We start from the raw sequence: 22,845 nt of genomic DNA, 5'->3' as shown, positions 1-22,845 counted from the left end.
GCATATTTGAAGATTAATCGGCCAAAATAACCATGAGCGGCAATATTATAAGTTTCTTCCCCTTGACCGAATCTGTAACCTGCACTAGATGCTTTTTATACAACATCCTTAACTGGGGCGGTAAGAGAATTAGCTCAATTAACTCATTTTTTTGATCGACGAGTAATTGATGGAATTACAAATGGGGTATATATATATATATATATATATGAATTATTGAATCTAGAAATGCTAGGTTTATTGAAAAAGATGAAATTAGCGGGAGTGAATAGTCACGTAAAGTAGTTATTCAAAAAGCAAGGGTACAGATTCTTTTGCCTACATCTTCTAGCTTTGTTGTTTTCAAGATAGTTTTACAACCTAATAATGCTTAAGAATAACAATTAAAAGATCAAACACATAGTAATGAAAATGTCCCTCATGATTCAACAATAGTAGAACCATAAGGAATAACATTAAGAAGATCTCAAAGAGAAAAAAATAATTTTATCAAGTCATTGGAAGTTTTAGTTCTTTTAACTGATTGTTTTCTAGAATTAAAGTCACATAGTTCTCTTTTTAGTATAAACTATGGTTGACATATTCAAGAGAATCAACATGTTATGATGTGACAACGTCATTAGGAAGCCATGCTTCTATGGGATATACGGTGGGGCCTGTTGGCCAACAAACTTAAATAAAAGTAAGGTCATATGACCTGCACCGTGCAAATGAACCCCTAAAACATGCTTGTCTATCAATACCTATAAGAGACGTGTTGAGAGCCACCGGTGTATCATCGCAAGACATTCTTTAGGCTTGTACTCTGGTGGTGTATGACCTGCACCCTGCAAAATAAAATCGCGCATTCATTTCTTGAAATTTTTTTTTTCAAATTTTTGTAGGAAAGAGAATAGTCAAACATTTCTTGCCTTCACTGTTACAAATGTGAGGTTGAATTCATTCTTCTTATGCTTCATTGTGTATCTACAAGGTTTAAAGTTTATTAAAATTATGGAAATATGACACACACACACATCGGAAAATGGAAACCAACCCCGCGACTTGGCCATTAACATGCCAAGGTCTCCAGTCATCATCAATAGTCATACTGAGATTGCGAATCCATTTTAAAGGACCCATATAAGGTATCAGCAGGTCATGATCACCACTGAAAGAAAATAAGCATAATTAGAAAACATAGATAAATTTACAAATTTGTTTAGTTACGTTTGTAGATTAATGATCTACATTGAAATATATGGCAGAAAATATATTTTAGTTGATGGATAAGACTAAACTTAGAACAAATTGAGTCATAATTTAGTTTAAGCAAGAAACTTATGACTCACTTGTATATTAAAACATTATATCCTTTATTGCTGAAAATTTCATGATAATGAAGAACACTTTTTTGATTCACTTCATAAGATATGCTGCGGTTACATCTCATCCACTCTCCAATTGTCCCCTGATAATCAAAATACGTGATTAACCTAAATTATTTTTCATAAAATATATGATCTTGTTTTAGTTGATAGCTAGCACATGGTAAAGCATACTTAATCTTCAATATTTTTTTATTTAACATACCTTTCTAATACGAAGAGCTTCTTGGACAGTCAAATCATTTGCCCAAACATAACATGATTCATAGTTTTGACTCTGTAGAAAAGAAATCAGTTCTTGAGAAGCATGCTTGTCTAAGAGTTAGAAAACAAAGGTAAATATTGCTATAAGCTTCTTTTCTACCAAAGGTAGTTTTAAAAATTTCTTTCCTTACTGAAGAAGTAAGTATTAACTTATTTTCTGGAAAAATAAATTTTAAGCCAACTTGTATATAGAGAGAGAGGATTAATTGAGTTACGCGACACCATTGTCGATCTTGTTTGGATACTTGGAGGACGAGGTGATCAACAGAATCGTCTTTCGAAAATGTAAGATCCCATCCAAAATTATCTGTTTTTGGTAGGCGTTTACATTTTGGTTCCAATATATGACCTTCATTTATTTGGTTTACACACTGCAATAGATCATGAAATTTTTAGTGATATGAAATATATATTTAATTTCAAAGGAAAAGAAAAACAAAACAAGATAAAATGTTACCTCTTTGATAGGTTGAAGGGCTAAAAGACATTGCACATTATTTGGATCAGGATTGTCATATTTCCCACCACAGCTAACTTTTGCTAGCTGAAATTTTGCCACGTAATTACAAGAAAATAATATGCAAAATGCTAAATTTGATCATCAAAATAATTAAATAAAAAAGATTGCCTCAAAATATTCATCGGATATAAGTGCCAAGCGGTGAGCAATTGGAATTCGTTCATTATAATCGATGTTTGGATCTGTTAATCCATTTCCAATAATGTATCCCTGTTTTGATTTCAAAGTACTCTACCGTTAACACAAAAAAAATGTTATAGTATTGAAAAATAAATGTGTGGGCTAAACAATACTTGTAGGGACATTCGTGGCCGTAATCCCGCTTCGTTACCTGCATTAAAATCAGGAGTAACAACTTAATCAATCTTTGTTGGATGACAAGAAGAAATTGAATGAAATCTTCTAAGCTTTTTCTTATAGAATACTACCTAGTAATATTTCCATGGCAACCATGGGAACAAGTTTGCCTCCGTAGGATTCACCCGCAACATATAGACGATTTTTGCTAAGCATGGGGTGATTCAATAACCACTATAGTATTTTCAATATATTGTTAGTTCACTAATCAAACAAAAAATGGTGGCAGAGTCCATATAGTTAGGAATGTGTGAGGGCTACTAAGTTTGACATCGAACTTTATTTCTATTTACTTCAATTTCAGCATAGGAATATCACATGTATAATAGATGATGGTGACCTACCTTCCTAAGAAATGTGTAATTATCTTTTGCTGATTTTTTGTCTGAGGAAGAGTAACCTTTTGATGTGTTTGCATAAGAAAATCCGGTACCAACAGGCGAATCAATGAATATGATACTGGCAACCTGAAAACCATATAACTATATTATAAAGATAGACATACGTACATGACTTGAATCATGAAGAATAGAGAGGTATTTATACCTTGGTCCATGAATATGGATTTGGGAGAATAGATGGTAAGCTTCCATCAAAATCTGCCACATCATAATAAAATGGACCTGTGCAAAAGCACACTAATAGGTGTGAGAATAATTAAAGTTTTATTATGAATTATAAATCAAAAGAATAATATTTTTTTCTATCTCTAAACATATTTCTCGTTGTAAATACCAATTTCTAATAGGGAAGTTGTTCTTTGGAGAATAATGTGTAAACAGTTGGAAAAGTTAAATAATTTAAAGAGTAATTCAGTCTTCGATGAAATAAATGTCAAAAACTATATAATTTGTATTAATTTCAGATTTGGTTGCTCTGATTACATATTTCCATGGCGCTATGAGATAAAGCAGGTATTATGATGGAGGCTTGATGCTTTTATTTTTCAGACTTGGTTGGATTGTTGGATTATTTATGAATTGGACTGTTGGAATAATGTCGGGGAGTTATAATGTAACATCAACCTTCATCCGTGAAAGCAAACATGTGAGCAGCCAGTTGATGAACGAGATCAAATTAAACAGATATATCAAAAATTGGACCTTATCAACTAAAACTTGTAGATTATTCAAAGACTTTATATGAAAATTAGAATTGTCGGTTTAAGGAACACATTAGTACAGCCAGCTTTATTGATTGATGTATTCCCCTTCAGAAAATAAGGCATATAATTTTTTCTACCTTAATTTTCCTTTGAGTGATAGTAACTGTTGGATTTGTCAATTTGGAGAGGCTAGTGATGGACATAAATGTGCGGTTTCAATCATGTACCTTCATCACATTATAATATGTTTTTGCAAAGAGCTAGAGATGGGGGTTTAATAAAATTAGACAAGTGTATTTTATGCACTTATCTAGGTCGCTAAACTAGGAAGATTAGGATTTAATCTCGTGTATATATTATTTGTTTAGGTAAAACTTGATATTGAAAGTGTCATAGTCATAAAGGAATGAAAATCGAGCTAAAAGGATGGATTCAATACATAATTCAGAGATTGAGGATCAATTATATTTGATTTGGAAGATGAGGACCTTAATTACAATTATAAGGAACGAGAGCTATACAAGAGATAGAAAACATGGATTAAAATGCACTTGGTCTAAAATTGAAGGTGTACGGTAGGTCACCATAACGATTGCAATGCATGTTAGAAGAAAAGCCGCGAGCAATGATTTTTCTATGCGATTGCAAGGCTTAGTACCATGCGATAGCATGCCACTAAAATTTGGGGATTATTTTTTCTCAATTTCTTGTTTCTTGCAATCTTGGAATGTCATTTTGGCCTCAATTTAACCTACTTAGAAACTCAAATTAAGGATTTCATCATACTTTTACTTTGAGAAAACTCTTGCAACCTATTGAAGGCAATTAACATAAAAATTTTGAAGATCGAGCCTTGGAATCGAAGATCAAAAGTGAAAATTAGATTTTCTATCTTTCTCTTGTATTCATACGTGCTGAGCGATTTCATAACACTACTTGTAATTCTATTATAAACATGCTAGGCTAAGACTTCATTGTGTTGGGATGAAGATGAAAACTAATATTTGAGTATTTTCAATTCAATAACCATTTATTTAGTGAATTCGTGTTCTTGATTGGTGTTTCATGCATTGTTGAATTACATGAATGCTAGAGCACCATCTATGTAATTCGTTGCTTGTTTTTCAGGGGGGCGGGGTTCATGATAAGTCTAATATATTACAATGTTAACATACAAATCAATTGGTGTTAGCAAATGGCAATTATGGCTTGTGCAATTATATAGGTAATCGTATAATTAAATGCATTACTTTGTATAAGAATTCGGGATTGGGTCAAGCTTAGAATATGATTGACTCACCACGTGGAAAAATAGTTGAATATAATTAAACTATCGACTATCAAGGATACAAAGATCATACTAGATAATATGTGTCGAGAATTGGAAATAGGATAATAATAGATGGATTCAGAATTCCAAAACTTCATTCTTATATTTAGTTCATAACCTTTTAGATAATTAGTAGGATAATTAGAAATAAATAGTTAAACAATTTGTTACGGTGATGTTCGAGTTTGATAGCAAGTAAATATGATTCAATTTAAAGTTATTTATCGTGGGACGATATTTTTACCCACGCAACTAATCCTCAATCTTTGAATTTAAAGTGTATTAATCACGTGACGATACTTTTACCCACACGACTGATCCTCATTTTCTCAATTTAAGGTATATTTATCATGAGACGATACTTTTAGGCAAAATTTGAGAAAATTATTAATAGAAGAAAATGAAATGTGTAAGTTTGAATTAAAATCTATATTTAATTATCTACTCAATTATAATAGAGGATTGATAAATATGATTTAGCAACAGTTGTTCAACACTTTATCCAATTTGAGGATTTTAAATTCACAGTTGTGATGACTGATGGTATCTGGACATGATTTAATTAATTAATTGAGATGTACAATTATCGAATTGAGTTTAATTGAATTATGTCTAATATTGATGTATCTTTTTTAATTGAAATGTGTTAAGTTTTAATTAGGTCAAATAAAATTTAGACTAATTTATTTACAATTTTTTTTTGGGTAAATGGTTTGCAAAGATTGAAACCTAAACCAAATCGATTTGGTTCGGTTCAAAATCAAAACGTTGACGAATCCTAGTGAAATCAAACCAACAGTTTCAAAAAAAGGGTTTGGGCTCGATTTTGTGGTTTGACGATTTCGTTGTTCAGAACTACATGGAAGAAAGTTGGATTTAATTCGTAACAAAAATAGAAGGTTTGGGTACTGAAATTACAATTATTTCTTATTAATTTTGGAAATTTTTACTATTTTTAAAGACAAATCTAATGGATCATGACGACATGAAATTTTTTGCACAAAAGGTTTCAAACAGGGAAATTTTCTACAATTTTCAATAGGTAAGAGATATATCGCATATAGAAACATTCTTAGGGAAGTTTTCTGCTATTAATCCTTTATAATGATAAGGCTAGGGGAATAAATTTCTTTAATATAATGTGTGACCCTTGTTATGCCGCTTGGTGAAATTCTATAGGCCATAATCGTCCATAATTTCACAATCAGTGATTGCACCACAGTTTCCCTCTTTGAGCCATTTAACTTTCTCATCCTTAAAAATAGCATGGTTTCCAAAATTTTATATTTGGCACTAGTTGAACTATATTAAACTATAGCACCTTACCCATAATCTTGGTAAAGATCTCCAAAAAATTCCTAAAAGTCGCCAAAAATAGAGGATGTTATATTTTTCTCGCTTGATTACATCAGTTAAATAAAGATGTAAAAATGGTAAGAACTCTAGGGATTGCACTTACCACAATAAATCGAGCTTTAGAGGCAGAGCAAGCAAAACTAAAAGGAGTGTATTCAATTGGGACTTTCGAAGATTTTGATGGACTTTTTTTAAGTGATGACTTTTGTAGATTTTGTAGATCTTTTATAGATTTATATGAATTAGTGAAAGTCTTTCATAGACTTCTATGGATTTTCATTTAAAATTTTTATATACTTTTTGTGGAATTCGAAATACTTTTGAAGACTTTCATTTGAAATATAATTCATGTTAATCTAGTATGATTTCTCACATACGAGGTGTTAGTTTTCACAGTTCCCCTTTTACTTCCCCTTCTTATATAATAATAATAATAATAATAATAATAATAATAATAAGAGAGAGAAAGAAATATAAATGGAATATAATCAATAAAAAATAGATTTAATCATACATGTCCATAGAAGGTTAAAGGAAAGACAAAAAAGAAAGAAACTTTTTTTTTTTTTTTAAAGTCTCCCAAAATCTCGTGATTAATAAAAGACAAATTTTAATATTTTATATGAATACTTTCTGCTCAAAAGTTAATACTCCAGAAACTTTTATAAAAGTTTCTGGAAGTCACTAAAATTTGAATACCCTAAGACTTATAGAAACTTCTAGAAAGTTTTAATTAAATACATTGTAACTTTTCTATAAAAGTCTTGATTGAGTACATCGTGACTTTTAGGGAGTCTCAAAAAGTCTCAATTGAATACCTTCAAACTTTTTAAATCTTAGAAAGTTATTAAAAGTTTCAATTGAATACACTCCCCTAAAGGATAATTAAAGTGCAAGGATCCTTAGCCCTTCATCACCCAATGAGAGTAATGGAAGATATTAGGACAAATCCAAATGAATTGTAACCAAGAGGACATGCAAGGTAAGAATCGAGAATTTAGTTACACCTTTCCCATAAAGAAATAAAATCATACAATCCCTTTTACCACCGAATCCATGGAAAAAGTCAAAATCTATCAGAGATTGGATCATTGTAGGTAGGCTATAATGATTGAATGGTAGAATAGAGTGGGTCGCTTACTTAGCCGCAACGGACCATAGCCAATTGGGCATGCACTCAAATAGTTATCCAATCATCCAAGTATGGGAATAAGACCCTAAGCCCTTCTCTATCAATTCCAACCTTTCGGGATCACTAACCCATCTTTTGCAATAATCCCAAACTTCAATAAATGCAATAGAAAACATAGCGGTAGATGTCAATTCAATTAGAAAATATGCTATGTCTACAAGAAACCAAAACATATAAAAAGTGAATTGCCTGTTAAAACAACTATCCGTAATCCATCAAGGGTATATATTGTCGCTGAAGAGTAATAAGGAGTAAAGGAGACTGACAATGTCAAGTATTTAAATTATAAGGATAAAGAACTATTGTCAAGTATTTGAATAGTCGACCATAGACTGACTATTATGCTTTAATTTTCATTAAATTGTTTTGCTTCATGTATCCAATCCTTTTAGTTATTCTTACAATGTCTAGATTTGAGAATCTGAGATGAGGGAATAATATCTACTATTTATGTGAATTTCAAAGATGAAATTCATAGAAGGAGAGAGTTTATATCACTCTCCAAATTTGTCTATTTAAATAATTTATTTATTTAGCTAATTCAAATTTAAAATGATTTTTCAATATCTAACCATGTAAATTTTTTAGATGATTAGTTAATATTGTTGTTCATTAAAATCTATCAACCTAAGACAACTTAGGTCCTTGATTAACAAGAGACATAAATTAAGCCCTTGTTTGATTTTCACTATTTCCAAAATATATTTTCTCTTTTTTTTTCAACCACACATTCTTCAACAAAATAATATTGCACGCAAAATCAAGACTTCTCCTTATGTTTTAACCACACATTCACTATCAATCTACTATTTCAAAATGTATTCTTAAACAAAATGGGCTCAAATAGGCTCTAACTAAGTTATAAATTCAAAATCTACAAAAATCGAAATAAATAATCTAGAAGTTGAGATATTGATGAATAATTTTTCAAACTGTTTAATCACTGTTTGATATTGAGACTTTTAAGAGGACACGCGCATAGAAGAACGTCAATCCAAGACTAACGTTCTTTTGGATGAAATTAGGTGAAACATTATCAGCTCATATGCTCCAGATCTGTACTAAACGTACTCAAGAAGAAGTCATGCCTCTATCACCCATGGTATGGAGGTTTCATCGGCCGAGACCATTGACTTCACGACCTCAAAGGTGACAGAGGATTAAGTTCCAACTCTTTAATCACCGCGTGGTATTGAGACTAAAGTGGAGGGACACGGTATAGGAGAAGCATTGAATGAACAATTGAAACTTCCAACTAGCTAAGAACCTCCATATGTTTGATGTAGTGGGAGAACCATTCGACCTCCTTCTACATAGTTGCTATATGGAGAGTCTTTGGAAGTAGTCTCCACTACTGCAAAAAATAAGGGTCTTTCTTTGTATGAAGAATCTAAGGAAGATTACGCAGTTACCATTAGAAGAGTTCCAAAGGTTCAAATTAAAGTCCATCAACACTAACTAATGTCTAGAAACTTGTAAATCTCCTCATTGGGTTAAAACTCATAGGGAGAAAATGGGTCTACAAGAAAAGAGGGACAGACAGAAGGGTAAAGACATTTAAAGAAAGACTATTTACTAGGGGTTTTATCCAATTTGGAGCTCTAGATTATCAGGAGACCTTCTTAGTTGTTGTCATGCTTAAGTCTATAAAAATCTTCTTATCCACTATAGCTCATTTTCATAAGCATATTAAGGACAATATGGTGATATTTTTAGTGTTGTAAATCGACGACATCCTATTTAGCAAAGATATTGAATCATTGACAAATTGGTTGGTACAGCCAGAATGACATAAAGAACTTGGGTGATGACAATTATGTTCCTTCAAGATAGGAAGAATATGAAAGTTGCTCACTTTTGAGCTTAATACACATACAAGATAGTGGTGAGGTTTGCTATGTAAAATTCCAAAAAAGTCGAATGCTTTTTAGACATAGAATATACATTTCATGGGAGCATTTCCTTAAAACTCATAATAAAGCGGAATAAATGAAGAAGGTTCATCATGTCTCTTCTGTAGGAAGCCTTATGTATATTATGTTGTGCACAAGACAATAAACTAGCTATTTTATTTGGGATTGTTATTAAATATTAGTCATATCAATGAATGGAGCTTCTCAGTGTCCAAACAAAAGGGTAATGGTGTTGTGGGACAATGAAGAGACGGTGAGCTAAAGTGAAGGTGAGTATGATGATATACCAGCATTAGAAGAAATTAGTGATTGGGAGAGAGTGGAATATGCTATAGGAGAGTAGTTGGTCGTGACGAATGATTTGGAGCAGTAGTGGGAAAATATTTTTTACACTCAATGCAACATAAAGGAAAAGGTATGTAGTCTAATCATCAATAGTTAGAGTTGTACGAATGTGGCTAGTACAACATTGGTAGAAAAATCAGAACTAACATTATTAAAATGCTCTAGACCTTATAACTTTCAATGGTTGAACGAATGTGGAGAAATTACGATTAATAGGGGGGGTTTTGATAAATTTCTCAATTGAGAGTTATGGTGATGAAGTGGTAAGTGATGTGGTACCTATGCATGCAGGGCATCGGTTGTTGGGAAGACTGTGTCAATACGACAGAAATGTTATTCATGATGGGTACAAGAATCGATACAACTTTGTCAATAGCAGAAGATCCATACCCTTGTACTATTAACACCGGTACAAGTGTATGAAAACCAAATTAGACTGAAAAATGAAGAAGAGAGAAGAGCAAGAGAACTGGAGAAAAAGAGAGAAAATAATGAGATAGTGAGTAAGAGAGAAAAAAGTGAGGTGGTGAGTCGAGAAAAAAATGAGAGAAGCCACAAGAGCAAAAGGAAAAGGAGTCTTCCAAGAGGAGAGAAAAATTGAGAATGAATTTCTTTGCAAAAGAAAGTGAGCTAAGGAGAGTGGCAGTCGAGGAGGGAAATGATTTTGTTGGTCTACAAAGAGCCACTCCTCAATTTTAAGGAAACTAACTCACATCTCCCCAGTTTGGCTAAGTCATTGTTGCAAGAGTTTGAGGATGTATTCCAGGAGGTCATGCCTAGTGGATTGCCCCCCATTCGAGGCATTGAGCACCAAATCGACTTCATATCTAGAGCTGTCATTCAAAATTGACCAGCTTACCGGAGTAATCCCAAGGAAATAAAAGAGATTCAGAGGTAAGTGAAGGAGTTGATGAGCAAAGCTTATGTTAGGAATAGCATGAGTCCGTGCTCCGTGCCAGTACTATTGGTGCCAAAGAAAGCTGGGACATGAAGGATATGCGTGGATTGCAGAGCCATCAATAATATAACGGTAAAGTATCGTCACTCTATCCCTAGGTTAGACAACATGATAGATGAATTACATAGTGCCTGCATTTTTAGTAAAATTGATCTTAAAAGTAGTTACCATTAATTTCGAATGAGGGAAGATGATGAGTGGAAAACAGCATTTATGACCAAATATGGACTATATGAGTGGTTGGTAATGCCTTTCGGACTTACTAATGCACCGAGCGCTTTCATGCGTTTTGCATACTTTTATAGGAAAATTTGATGTAGTTTATTTTGATGACATTCTAGTGTATAGCAAAAACCTAAAGGAGCATGTAGAGCATTTAAAAAGTGTGCTAGTGGTGTTAAGGAAAGAACAACTCTACACTAATTTTAAGAAAATGTACTTTTTGCATAAAAAATGTTGTCTTTCTAGATTTTATGGTTAGTGATAATGGGGTAAAGGTAGATGAGGAGAAGATAAAAAACTATTAAAGATTGGCCTACACCTAAGTGTATAACTGAAGTAAGGAGCTTTCATGGGTTGACTAGTTTTTATAGGCGGTTTGTAAAGGACTTTAGCACAATCACTATATCACTCACAAAAGTAATAAAGAAGAGCGTAGATTTTTATTGGGGTGATGAACAGGAACATTTATTTAACACTATTAAGGAAAAATTGTGTAAAACACCTGTTTTAGCATTACCGAATTTTGACAAAATATTTGAGATTGAATGTGATGCATCGAGAATAGGCACTGGAACAGTGTTAATGCAGGAAAAGAGGCCTATAGCTTATTTCAGTGAGAAACTGAGTGGGACTGCACTAAAGTACCCGACATATGACAAGGAACTATACTTACTTGTTCGGACGTTGGAGACATAGCAGCATTATTTATGACCTAAGGAGTTCGTGATTAAAGCACTTGCGGGGACAAGGAAAGCTAAACAAGAGGCATGTCAAGTGGATGTAGTTCATTATTACATTTTCCTACATCATTCAGTACAAGCAAGGTAAAGAAAACGTAGTGGCAGATGCTTTATCTCGAAGGTACGCGTTGTTAAATTCACTAAGCACTAAATTGCTTGACTTTGAATATGCTAAGGGTACGTATGAAAATGACTTGGACTTTTTTCGAAATTTACAAATCATGTGATAAGGGGGTTGTACATATGTTTTATAAGCGTGAGAGGTATTTGTTTTGGGAAAATAAGTTATGTATTCATAATTGTTCAATGCGATATTTACTAGTGAGGGAAGCACATGATGGTGGATTGGTGGGGTACTTTGGGGTACAAAAGACTTTAGAGATGTTAGGGGAGCATTTCTATTGGCCTAAGATGAAAAGTGAAGTTGAGAGAATTCGTAGTCAATGCATAAATTACAAGAAGGCTAAGTTTAGAGTTTTACCCCCAGGGACTTTATAAGCCATTACCTACACCTAGTGAACCATAGGTCGAATTTCAATGGATTTTGTTTTGGGTTTATCTAGAACTAAGAAGGGACATGATTCAATCTTTATGGTAGTAGATAGGTTTAGTAAGATAGCGCACTTTATACCAAGTCACAAAACAGAAGATGCACACAAATAGCAGATTTGTTCTTTAAAGAGGTAGTACGTCTGCATGGGGGTCTCCAAGAGCATAGTGTCAGATAGAGATGTAAAGTTTTTGAGTCATTTTTGACGGGTTTTGTGGGGTAAGTTGGATACTAAATTGTTGTTTTTCATAACTTGTCACCCACAAACTAATGGACAACCTAAGATAGTTAATAATTATTGCGTATAAAAATTTGAAAGGTTGGGAGGAGTATTAGCCTTTTGTTGAATCTGCATTTGAAATTGTTTATAGTTTTAATCCACTAACCCCATTGGACTTAATATCGTTACCTATGAATGAACGTAGTAGTTTAGATGGTTAAAGAAAGGCTGAACTAGTAACGTCACTTCATGAAAAGATTAAGTTGCAAATCGAGAACAAGTATAAGCTCGTTGCATCACAGGTAAACAAAGGCAGGAAAAGCGTCACCTTTGAACCAAGTGGCTAGGTATGGGTGCATTTCATAAAGGATCGCTTTTCAAAGCAAAGGAAGTTAAAGTTGCAACTACAAGGAGACGATCCATTTCAAGCTATCGAGAAGATCAATGACTATGCTTACAATCTAGATCTCCTAGGTAAGTATAATGTTTTAGCTACATTTAATGTGTCTGATCTCTTTCTCTTTGATGTAGGTACAGATTCGAGAACGAATCCTTTTGAAGAGGGAGGAGATGATGTGATCCAAGAGTCGAGCCCAACGAAGATAAGGTCAGGACGAGACCTGTTGATTATCAAAGGTGGACCGATGATGCGATCAAGGGCCAAGAGGGTAAAATAAGTGATAAGATTATTTGTTCAAGCAATAATTGATGAAAGATCATTCGTGGCGCAAAGTGGGACAACTTTCATGTTGAGGTCAAGAGTCAAAACACATTGGACCAACTTAATTCAAGACTTGGATTTTGAAGCTGTTGGGGCCAACTATGCGACCGCATAGTTCTGGGAATAGTGCGATCGCATGCACCTATGCAGAGATTTCATTGGCAATTGAAGTTTATTCTATGCGACCACATAGAATTACTCCATGTGGCCACATAGATAAAATTTTGGCAGAAAGTTTTCTTTTTTCGCGAGTTTCCATATTTTATTCGAATTTTAATTTTGGTCAAATTCTTGTAATCTTGGACGATTATTTTCCAATTTCTCATAGGTTTTTAGGGTTTTTGAGATTAGTATAAATATGCTATCTTTCTTACATTGTAGAGGAGATTCCATTTGTCCATCAATTTGAGAGAATTCTTCTTGAGAGGCATTATTGATTTCTTTTCCAATTGTTCTTCATTGAACACCATAGAACTTATCAACAATTAAATTCTTGTGGTGTTCATCAATCCTGGTGCGAGTCTTTGAGTAATCAAGTGGTCCTTCAATTACAATTATTGTGTGGTTGTTTGATTTGTTTTCCTGGGATTCAAACTCACAAACCGGTTAATTGGCTTTCCTGGCTTTTCCTATCAATCTCCTGTGGATTTGTTAGTGTTTGTGTTATTCGGGTTCACGTCAGGTCATGTGCCCTACGTGTACATGGAACGATAATACTTTGAATATGGGACACATATTTGGGGTCATGTGCCCTATGTGTATACGGAAAGATAATACTTTGAATAAAAAAAAGGAAAAATTCCTTTTCTTTAAAGGGATTTGTAAAGCACGCTAAAGGGTAAAAGAAAAATGTTCTTTATCTTTCAACCAACTTATTACATTCTAGTTGGTACCCAAAATAATCAAATCATAATAGCGTGATAAATTTGTGGTATTTCCATCCTATTCCAAAACTTGGCTCTGCTCGTGGTTTAATTCTTTTGAAAACTTAAGTTGAGTAGTTAATACTCAAAAGGAAATAATTAAAGATTAAGTGGTATTTAGGGATGGCAATCGGGCTCGCCGGCTCGGGCCGCCCGAGCCAGCTAGGCTCGGGGCTCGGGTAGACTCGAGCCGAGCCCCATTTTTGGAACACGGGCTTTGCTCGAGCCGGCCCGTGAGCTCGCGACCGAGCCCCATTTTTGAAACACAGGCTTTACCCGAGCCGGCCCGTGAGCTCGTGAGCTTTTTAATAAAAAATAAATAAATTTAAATTTAAGGCTTAAAAGGCAGCAAGCTGCAGCCTTTGCTTGCTGCCTTTTAAGGCAGTTTTGTTGCCTTTAAAAAGCAGCAGTTCGCTGCCTTGCTACCTTTTAAGGCAGCAGATTAGAAGACAGGAAAAAAAAAAAAAAAAGAAGGAGAAAACGAGCCTACCCGGCTCGGCCCGTAAAAAGCCCGAGCAAAAAGCTCGGCCGAGCCTTTTTTTTTTTGACCGAGCTTTTGCTCGGCCTGGCTCGAGCCCGCAAAAAGGCTCAGCCATTTTAATCGGGCCAAACCCGGGCCGAAACTTTAGGCTCGCGAGCCGGCTCGTTTAAAAGTCAAAAGTTACTCCTATGAACATGCACGTCTTTAAAAATTATTTAGTTCTAAGCTTAGAAAAAGGTAAATAAACACTTAATTTTAGTGCGTATATATAGACACACAAAACATACATACACATATTCATAGAGAGTGATTACCAGTTTCATAGACGAGAGTGGATAAGCCAGAGCAACCGGGCCCACCAGAGATCCAAAATATAAGAGGGTCTGTTTTAGGATTATTTTCAGACTCAACGAAATAGTAGAATAGCTGCACTTCATCGTTTTCTCCCACACCAATGTATCTAATCAATCATTCAAACAAAAATTTACAAAGAATTCAGTTTCTTGAATTTAATTTATGTCTGATAACAGAATGAACTCAACACTGCTAAACATGAAAAGAAATTAAATAGTAATGTCTAACGAAATAACGATTGAAAGAACTGACCCGGTTTCAAGTTTAAAGGGCAGAGTACCCGAGTAACCTGGAAGAGTTTTGATGATGGACTGTGATGTTCCAGTGTTGAAGAGTAGCAGAAGAAGAAGTGCGGGCAACCCTATCCAATTCATTTTATTCACAACCATAAATTAATTAAACTGAGGAAAAATACAGTTTAATCTGTTTTCGAAATAGAATATTTAAGGACTGGGATTTGAAATTGATGGCAGAGTTGCTGAAGAACGCGGACAAGTTGGCTGCCTCTTCTGATATTTTTGGTATTTGAATGGACAGAAACCATTCTCGTTACCTAATTAATATTTTGTGACGAAGGTCTTCAAAACCACGTTTTTATCACAAGTTTTTAGGTGCGATACAAGACAACAAAGTCAAATAGACCATTCACGTCACTATCAAATAATTATCACAAAAGCCTTGAAAAAATAAATTTATTATAAGTGATAACAGAAAACCAAGTCAATAATTTTGAATGGTAACTAATATTTTTGTACTCAAATTAAATACAAATTTTAGTACTAAACAACGTATTTTTTTTTTCTTTTCTCTTCTTATGTACCATCTGCATCATTATATAATTTGAAGCTTGCTACAGCAGCAACAGAGGCCATGATAGAGGCCTTGACAGAACACACACATGATGGAAATGTCGGCATTTTTTTATTGACAGAGGAATGTGAGAAGCGGTCATCCCTTAGGTCAAGTATTTTCTGGCAATTCAACAAAATTCATATCATTTAGATATGGCATGCTCAGATTGAGGGGTCCCATATATATATCAATGTGACATTGACTATTTTAGCGATAAAAGATGATAAAACAAAACAATACATTGTCCTGTAGTCAAATAACATATAAGCGAAAAAATCAACTATCAGAAGAATACAGTTATCACATTGGGTTTTGCTCTGTCTCTTGCTTAATCGTAGAAAAGACTCAAGCCTTTCTCTTGTTATTCTTATCTTGCTCCTCATTCTTCCTTTGAGTAAACTCCATACAATTTCGATCCATGAGGCCTTACTTAATAAATGGAAAACAAACATTCTTTCCCATTTGTTGCTCTCCTTTGTGCTACTTGTCACACTCAAGATAGGGTAAAATGGGATTATCCCCCTCCTTGCTAGCATCAGTTTTAGTGTTTGCCTTATTATTTTGCTACTTTTCCTTTTCCTTATCTTCGTTATTTCATTTTCATTTCCTAATCAGATTCTTATTTAACTGACTGATTTGATCCTGATTGTCAGCATTTGTCTTTTGCCCATACTTCTATGTATTAGCCCTTTGATGCCTAAATAGCATGAGCTCATTCCAACATTTTGCCATAGGTAGTGAAACTATGAGACATGATAATTATGCTTATGTCCTGATGAAGCCTTTGCCAAAACATTTTTATGTTAGCTTTAGTGTCCACCATATGTGGATCATGCCTAGTCAATTGATCAAACATTCTCTCATTGTCGATTAAAGACTGCTTCTCTACTTAAATTATAGAAACTCTATCTCCTTGAAGTCTTTGAAAGCCTATGCGAAAAACTTATCCATCTAAAGAAGATCACTTAACCATCTTTAAGGAAATTGTCTTTGATCTAGAGATCATAAAGGTTAAGTACAATGAGGCAAATTTAGGGTTGACTTCATAGTGTTTGTTTCTTCTTCATATATGACTTTCAAATATACTATTTTGGACAATCATGACACTTACCCCGGATAAAATATGTGAGCAATGTTCTCTATGGAAAATATAAAGCAGCTTATGGTTAGATTTGCAGATCAGGCAGAGAGCTTTACCGTTTGTATAAGGACACAAGAAAGGAATTCTGATAGTGATATGAGGAACTGATTGAAATATTTTTTTAAAAAAAAAAAGAAAAAAGAAAAAAAAATATTTAGTTACTACAAGAAAAAAGATCACATCAAATTTGATTGCTAAAAATTGCTGAATAAGAATGAAAGGGCTACTATTAATCAGAAGAGAAAACAATTGAAAATTTTTGATGAAGCTAGTGTTATAGAAGATGGTCACAGTGATGGAGAACTTCTAGTTATTTTTTATGGCTATTCCAAACCTTGTGAGGATTGGGTTATTTGATTCAGCTTGTAACTAGTTTTCAACATATGAATAGTTTATAAATGTGTTATGATAATAGGAAATAATGCTCCTTATAAGATAGCTGGTATTGGAATGGTCAGAATTATATTTGATAGGGCTGTCAAGATAACTGGTGATGTTAGACATGCTCCAAATCTGAAGAAAAATCTTATCTCTTTTGGTGTTCTTGATTCAAAATGGTTTAAGTACGCTGGTGAATGTAAAATTCTGAAGGTTAGCAAAGGTGCCATTGTTTTGATGAAAGAGCAGAGAAGGTCTACGAAGTTATATGTTTTTTGGAATTCTACAATCACTAGTGATGTAGCTATTACTACTACTTTCTTATCAGATGATGATGTTACTGGACTATGGCACATTCGTCTTGGGCATATGATTGAGAATGGGATGGTAGAATTGAGACAGAAAGGACTTCTTGATGGACAAATACTAGTAAATTGACGTTCTATGATGACTGGATTATTTGATAAGTAGAAGAGAGTTACATACAACAAAGACATTCATAACACGAAGGGAATACTTGATTACATACATTTTGATATCTAGGGACCATCTAGGATGCCTTCCAAATGAGATGCTTAATATATGCTACCATTATTGATGATTTTTCCAGAAAAATTTAGGCGTTCTTAAAGAAAAAGAGTGATGTGTTTATTAAATTCAAGGAGTGAAAGATCATGATTGAGAAGCAGATATGAAAGTAGGTAAAATGTCTTTGAACTGATAATTGTTTAGAGTTTTGTTCAAATGAGTTTAATATTTTCTACAAATAAGAAAGAATTTTGAGTCACTTGATAGTTCGTAAGATTACACAACAAAACAGTGTGGTAGATCCCACGTATAGGACTTTGATGGAAAAGTACGTATGCTCTCCAATACTGTTTACCTAAGTCATTTTGGGCTGAACTATTTCGACTACCTATTTTCTCGTTAATCGTCCACTTTCAATAGCCATTGTTAGTCTGGTACTCTTGTTAGTTACTATGATTTGAATATATTTGGATGTCATGCATACACTTATGTTAATAATGAAAAATTGGAACCTATATGTAGAAACTAGTAATGATTTAGTCGCTAGAAATATAATCATTGAGATGAAAGTTCAATGCTTTGTAACTTACCTTCTGTAGATTCATGTGACATATATAAGCAAAAATCATACGTACAAGTGGAGTTTGAGATTGGTTTAGGGTCTATAATAGATCTACATCTCAGCCTAGCTCAAAAGTAAAGGGTAAAGTCGCTTTGTCAACGGCACCAGTGCTATCACATTATTATATTGCTAAAAATAGAACCAAAAAAGATATTAGACCTCTATAGAGGTACGGTGAGACTGAATTGATTTCATATGCCTTGAATGTGGCTGAAAGTATGGATTCGAGTGAAGAATCTTCTACCTATTCGGAGGTAGTAAGTTGTGACGATTCTGTTAGATGAATGATTCTCATGCAGGAGAAGATGTAATCATTTAATAAGAATGACACAAGAGATTTAGTGAGATTACCTAAGAATGAAAACGTTGTTTGTTTCAAATAGGTGTTCAAAAGGATAGAAGGAACATCGGGTGTTGAAGAAGTCAGGTATAAGATAAGACTAGTTGCAAAGGGATACAGTCAAGTTCTGGGTACAGACTTCAGAGATGTATTTTCTCTATTTGTAAAGTATAGTTTGATCCGAGCTTTGCTTGATATTGTGACCATGCATGATTTTGAGCTTGAGCAGTCCGATGTAGAAACAACATTTTTACATGGAAAACTTGTTGAGGATTTACGTGTAGCAGTTAGAAGGAAGACTATGCGTGCTTGCTGAAATAGTCCATTTGTGGCGTGAAACAGTCTTCCATACACTGGTATAAAAGGTTCGACTCTTTTATGAAAATTCATGACTTCAAAATAAACAGTTATTATAGTTGCATCTATTTTAAGAAGAGTGATAGCGAGTCATTTTTATACCTACTCTTATATGTTGATGATATGTTAATAGCTGCCAAGGATAAGAAAGAGATAAGAAAGGTCAAAGTCAAGCTCAATAATGAATTTGAAAAGAATGACTTAGGAGCAACAAAGAAAATATTTGGAGTGGGATTCTGATAGAAAGAAAAGTAGTTTAATTATACCTTAGTCAGAAAGGATAATCAATAATGTTCTCTATAGGTTTAATATGCAAAACGCCAAACTTGTTCGTACTGCTTTAGTAGCTTATTTCAAAATTTCATCTACTTTATTTCCATAATCAAATTATGAGGTTAATCATACGTCACGAGTTCCATATTTTAGTGCAGTGATATCTCTACTACCGTTTGCTCACGTCCAAATTTATCATATGCAGTTAGTGAAGTCAATAGCTACATAGCAAATCTTGGTAAAGAACATTTAAACAGTTCAGTGAATTTCAGATACCTGTGTGGCTCTACTGATATTTGTTTACATTTCGGCAGAACTACAGATAGAGCTAGTGTATATGTCGATTATATTTTACTAGAGATCTTGGTAAGAGGAGATTTCTTACAGAATATGTTTTTATTATTTGTAGTCATGCCATCAGTTGGAAAGGTGTTTTACATACTACAATTGCATTGTCTACTAAGAGGCTGAGTACATGGATATTACAGTGGTTTGTAAGAAAGCTATTTAGTTAAAAAGGACTATTTGGTGAACTCAATAAATACTTGCAAATTATTACCATAAATTTTTGGGATAGTCAAAGTGCTATTTTTCTCACAAAAGATAAGATGTTTCATGATAAGAAGAAGCACATTCACATTGATGTGTGGTATCATGAATCATTTTGAGCATAATATTATTGCTCGTGGTGCTATTGTAGAGAAAAGTCAACACCTAATATAAAGTTGCTGATATGATGATCAAGTCACTTCCTGTAGACATTACATAGACATTGTTGGCATTCGTTGCTAAGTTTTCCCTTAGGGGCTGTTGTGGAAGAGGTGGAGAGCTTTAGTTGAAGAGTGAAGTTTTATTCATTTGTGTTGACTTTTATGTTAAGGTAGAGATTGTTAGAATACGGTGATCTGAATTTTGTTTGGCTCAACCCAAAATATTGCAGTGCAACATATGCGGTGAAATCAAATTTATGAGAATTATTAGGGATTTGTAGTGGTAGCAGAGAGATGTATGCACTTATTTTATTATTCTCATGCCCTATATAATAATATATGATACATTTTAGGGTCTCACTGTATTATTCGTTATAGCCGTCCAAAACTCCACTTTCATACTCATTTGATATAGTGGATTTTTCCTCTTTTAGATATGGTTTTGCTCTGGTTTTCACGTAAATCTTTGTGTTTCTATTCTTGCTTTCATATAACAAATCTCTTACCCATACGCTTTGGTTTGGTTTCACCATTCACTTTAAATAAAAAATAAATTTCTATCCATCAGACATGCATGCGCCAACTCTAACTCAAAATTTAAAAAATAATCCAGTGCTCGACTTTAATCATAATCTCAACTCAAATTCAAAATAGAAGAGATTCATGACCCTTAAGAGGCTTAATTTAATATAAAGACGAAAGGAGGAAGATTTAAAGATGAAATTTCAAGACTCCAAAAGTTTATCTTTTCCTCAATTCTCCGAATCCTCTTCCAAATCTTTCTCTTCTTCATCCTCATAGTTTCTCTTCAATTGATTAACGAACTCCTCATCTATAGGCACTCTTGAATTTGTGCCAGAACATAAAACTGCATCTCTGACACAGGCCTTCAAATTCTCTAACCACATCTTCTCCTCCTCTTTTTGGTTGATTTCTCCTAGCCATCTAATACCCACAGGTTATGCTAGCCAAAATCCATTATTTGTCTGCTTCTCATGTTTACAAGATAGAAATTCAAGGTCTTGAAAACAAAAATTACCTGAATTCTAATCCATTGATAAAATGAGGGTGTAAAACTAGAGTTAATGATTCTGTATTTAGAGATGGAAAATGTAAGATTAATTCCGAGTGCATAAAAATCAAGTTTTACTTATGGAATAGGGAAATTTGTATTGGTGCTCAATGAAAAATTGAATTGAATGATCGAGCAGAGATTGGTGTGGCAAAGAATTATTAATCATTAATACTGGAAAGCTTAGGGTCATGATAATGTCCCATTTCAGGGGAAAAAATATTGTAGAAGTTATGTTGACGAGGAAAGGGGATTAAGATTTGGCATTGGAAACGCTGAAGTAATTCATGATTATTTTGTTCGGATACGAACAAAGATTCAAGTTTCTTTTATACAATGCATGAAGATGATAATGCTCGAATTTGGAGCTTATTTTGGGATGATGCAAGGAGTAGGGCATCTTATGAAAAATTAGATAATATTACATTTGACACGATCCAATTGAAAAATAAGTATGACATGCCATTTGCACCTTTTGCGTTTGTTAACCATCATGGAAACTCAATTCTAGCAACATGTATCATACTTTCAATACTTACCATTTCATGTTTACTCACCAATGAGTTTCCAGTGGAGAGTGCAAGCGATGAAGCTAGGTAACAGTGGTCTGCTAATCGGAGGTTTGGTTGCTTGGAAAAGAAAGAGATGATGTATTAAGAATGGAGATTTCTGGATTGTTTGGAAGATGAAAGAGTTTTCTGCATATCAAAATTTAAATATTAAAAATGAGTAATTAAGCCTATGTTTGATGACCATTATTTGGCCAGAACAATCTTCAAATAATGATTTTTAGAGAAATGTCTGGTTAAAAAGTATGAAAAGTTTTAGATTTACTTGCAATATTTTTTATGAGTTGTGCTTAATGTAATAATTTATGTACATAGGGGTGTCCATATCCCTCACATTATATGGGACCCGTGCGAGGTGGTCCCCACCTCATGTGAGGATTGTCGCACGGGTTACATCCTATGTGAGGGATGTGGACGCCCCTATATACAAAAATTATGTATACCAAGACTTTTCGATATTTTATTATGTGAATATGTGGTTTAAAATGAATGCGTAGACAAAAGAGTTTTCTAACAATGGTGGTCAAACTAGAAACTATTGAAATGATATAGAAAACGGTAATACTATCCTAACTAGTGAATTGTTTCAAAAATCATTGAACTTATAATATTGTCATGGGCTGTTCACCAAACTCGATTCTGCTTCATAATACTCACTCAACTTTATTAGTTAGTACTCCGTCCAGCCCCTAGAAAAATTCATTTAGCATTTGACATTCGTTAATTTTTAACAAAGAGTGGCATCTTTAGCACTATTAGCATAAATCGTGTTTATCAAAACACAATTTTACCTTATCAAAAAAAAAAAAAAAAAAAAAATAATAATAATAATAAAATCCCAGAGACTTTTTTCCTCCTCCAAAATCAAAATGACTTGTCATTTTTCCAAAATCAACCAGTCATCTTCTATCCAAAATAACTGACGAACTCCATCTTCCTCAAACAACTGTGGATAAATTCCATCTAGTCGGGTTTGATAATCTTTGCCATACCCACAAGTTTCCCATTTTTTTTCAACCACCTTAACTATTTCGCCATTGGAAACCTAGAGCAAGCCGTTATGATTATTGGGTTTTTCTACCTCC

The 22,845-nt window shown here is 33.7% G+C and overlaps 1 protein-coding gene across 7 annotated transcripts; it reads right to left on the bottom strand.

Moving 5' to 3' along the window:
- Window positions 1-462: 462 nt before the first annotated feature.
- Window positions 463-15,468, bottom strand: LOC111381757 (serine carboxypeptidase-like 17). 7 transcript variants are annotated; one of them, XM_023005575.1, is made up of 14 exons: window positions 15,171-15,465; window positions 14,879-15,024; window positions 3,055-3,146; window positions 2,853-2,990; window positions 2,580-2,682; window positions 2,445-2,482; window positions 2,260-2,361; window positions 2,089-2,175; window positions 1,847-2,002; window positions 1,573-1,644; window positions 1,332-1,450; window positions 1,037-1,150; window positions 912-966; window positions 463-827 (listed from the first exon to the last, which is right to left on the bottom strand). In XM_023005575.1, exons 1-14 carry the CDS (start codon window positions 15,305-15,307, stop codon window positions 744-746), a joined length of 1,443 nt encoding a protein of 480 aa, XP_022861343.1. In that variant the 5' UTR covers window positions 15,308-15,465; the 3' UTR covers window positions 463-743. The 7 variants fall into 7 exon arrangements, with proteins under 7 accessions (XP_022861343.1, XP_022861344.1, XP_022861345.1 ...); XM_023005576.1 differs by having other exon boundaries at window positions 2,853-2,975; window positions 15,171-15,463; XM_023005577.1 differs by having other exon boundaries at window positions 3,055-3,131; window positions 15,171-15,463.
- Between the last annotated feature and the right edge of the window lie 7,377 nt (window positions 15,469-22,845).

This window comes from Olea europaea, unplaced genomic scaffold (assembly GCF_002742605.1).
Source record: "Olea europaea var. sylvestris unplaced genomic scaffold, O_europaea_v1 scaffold2367, whole genome shotgun sequence".
NCBI lineage: Eukaryota > Viridiplantae > Streptophyta > Magnoliopsida > Lamiales > Oleaceae > Olea > Olea europaea.
This window is presented reverse-complemented; position numbering and strand designations above follow the sequence as displayed.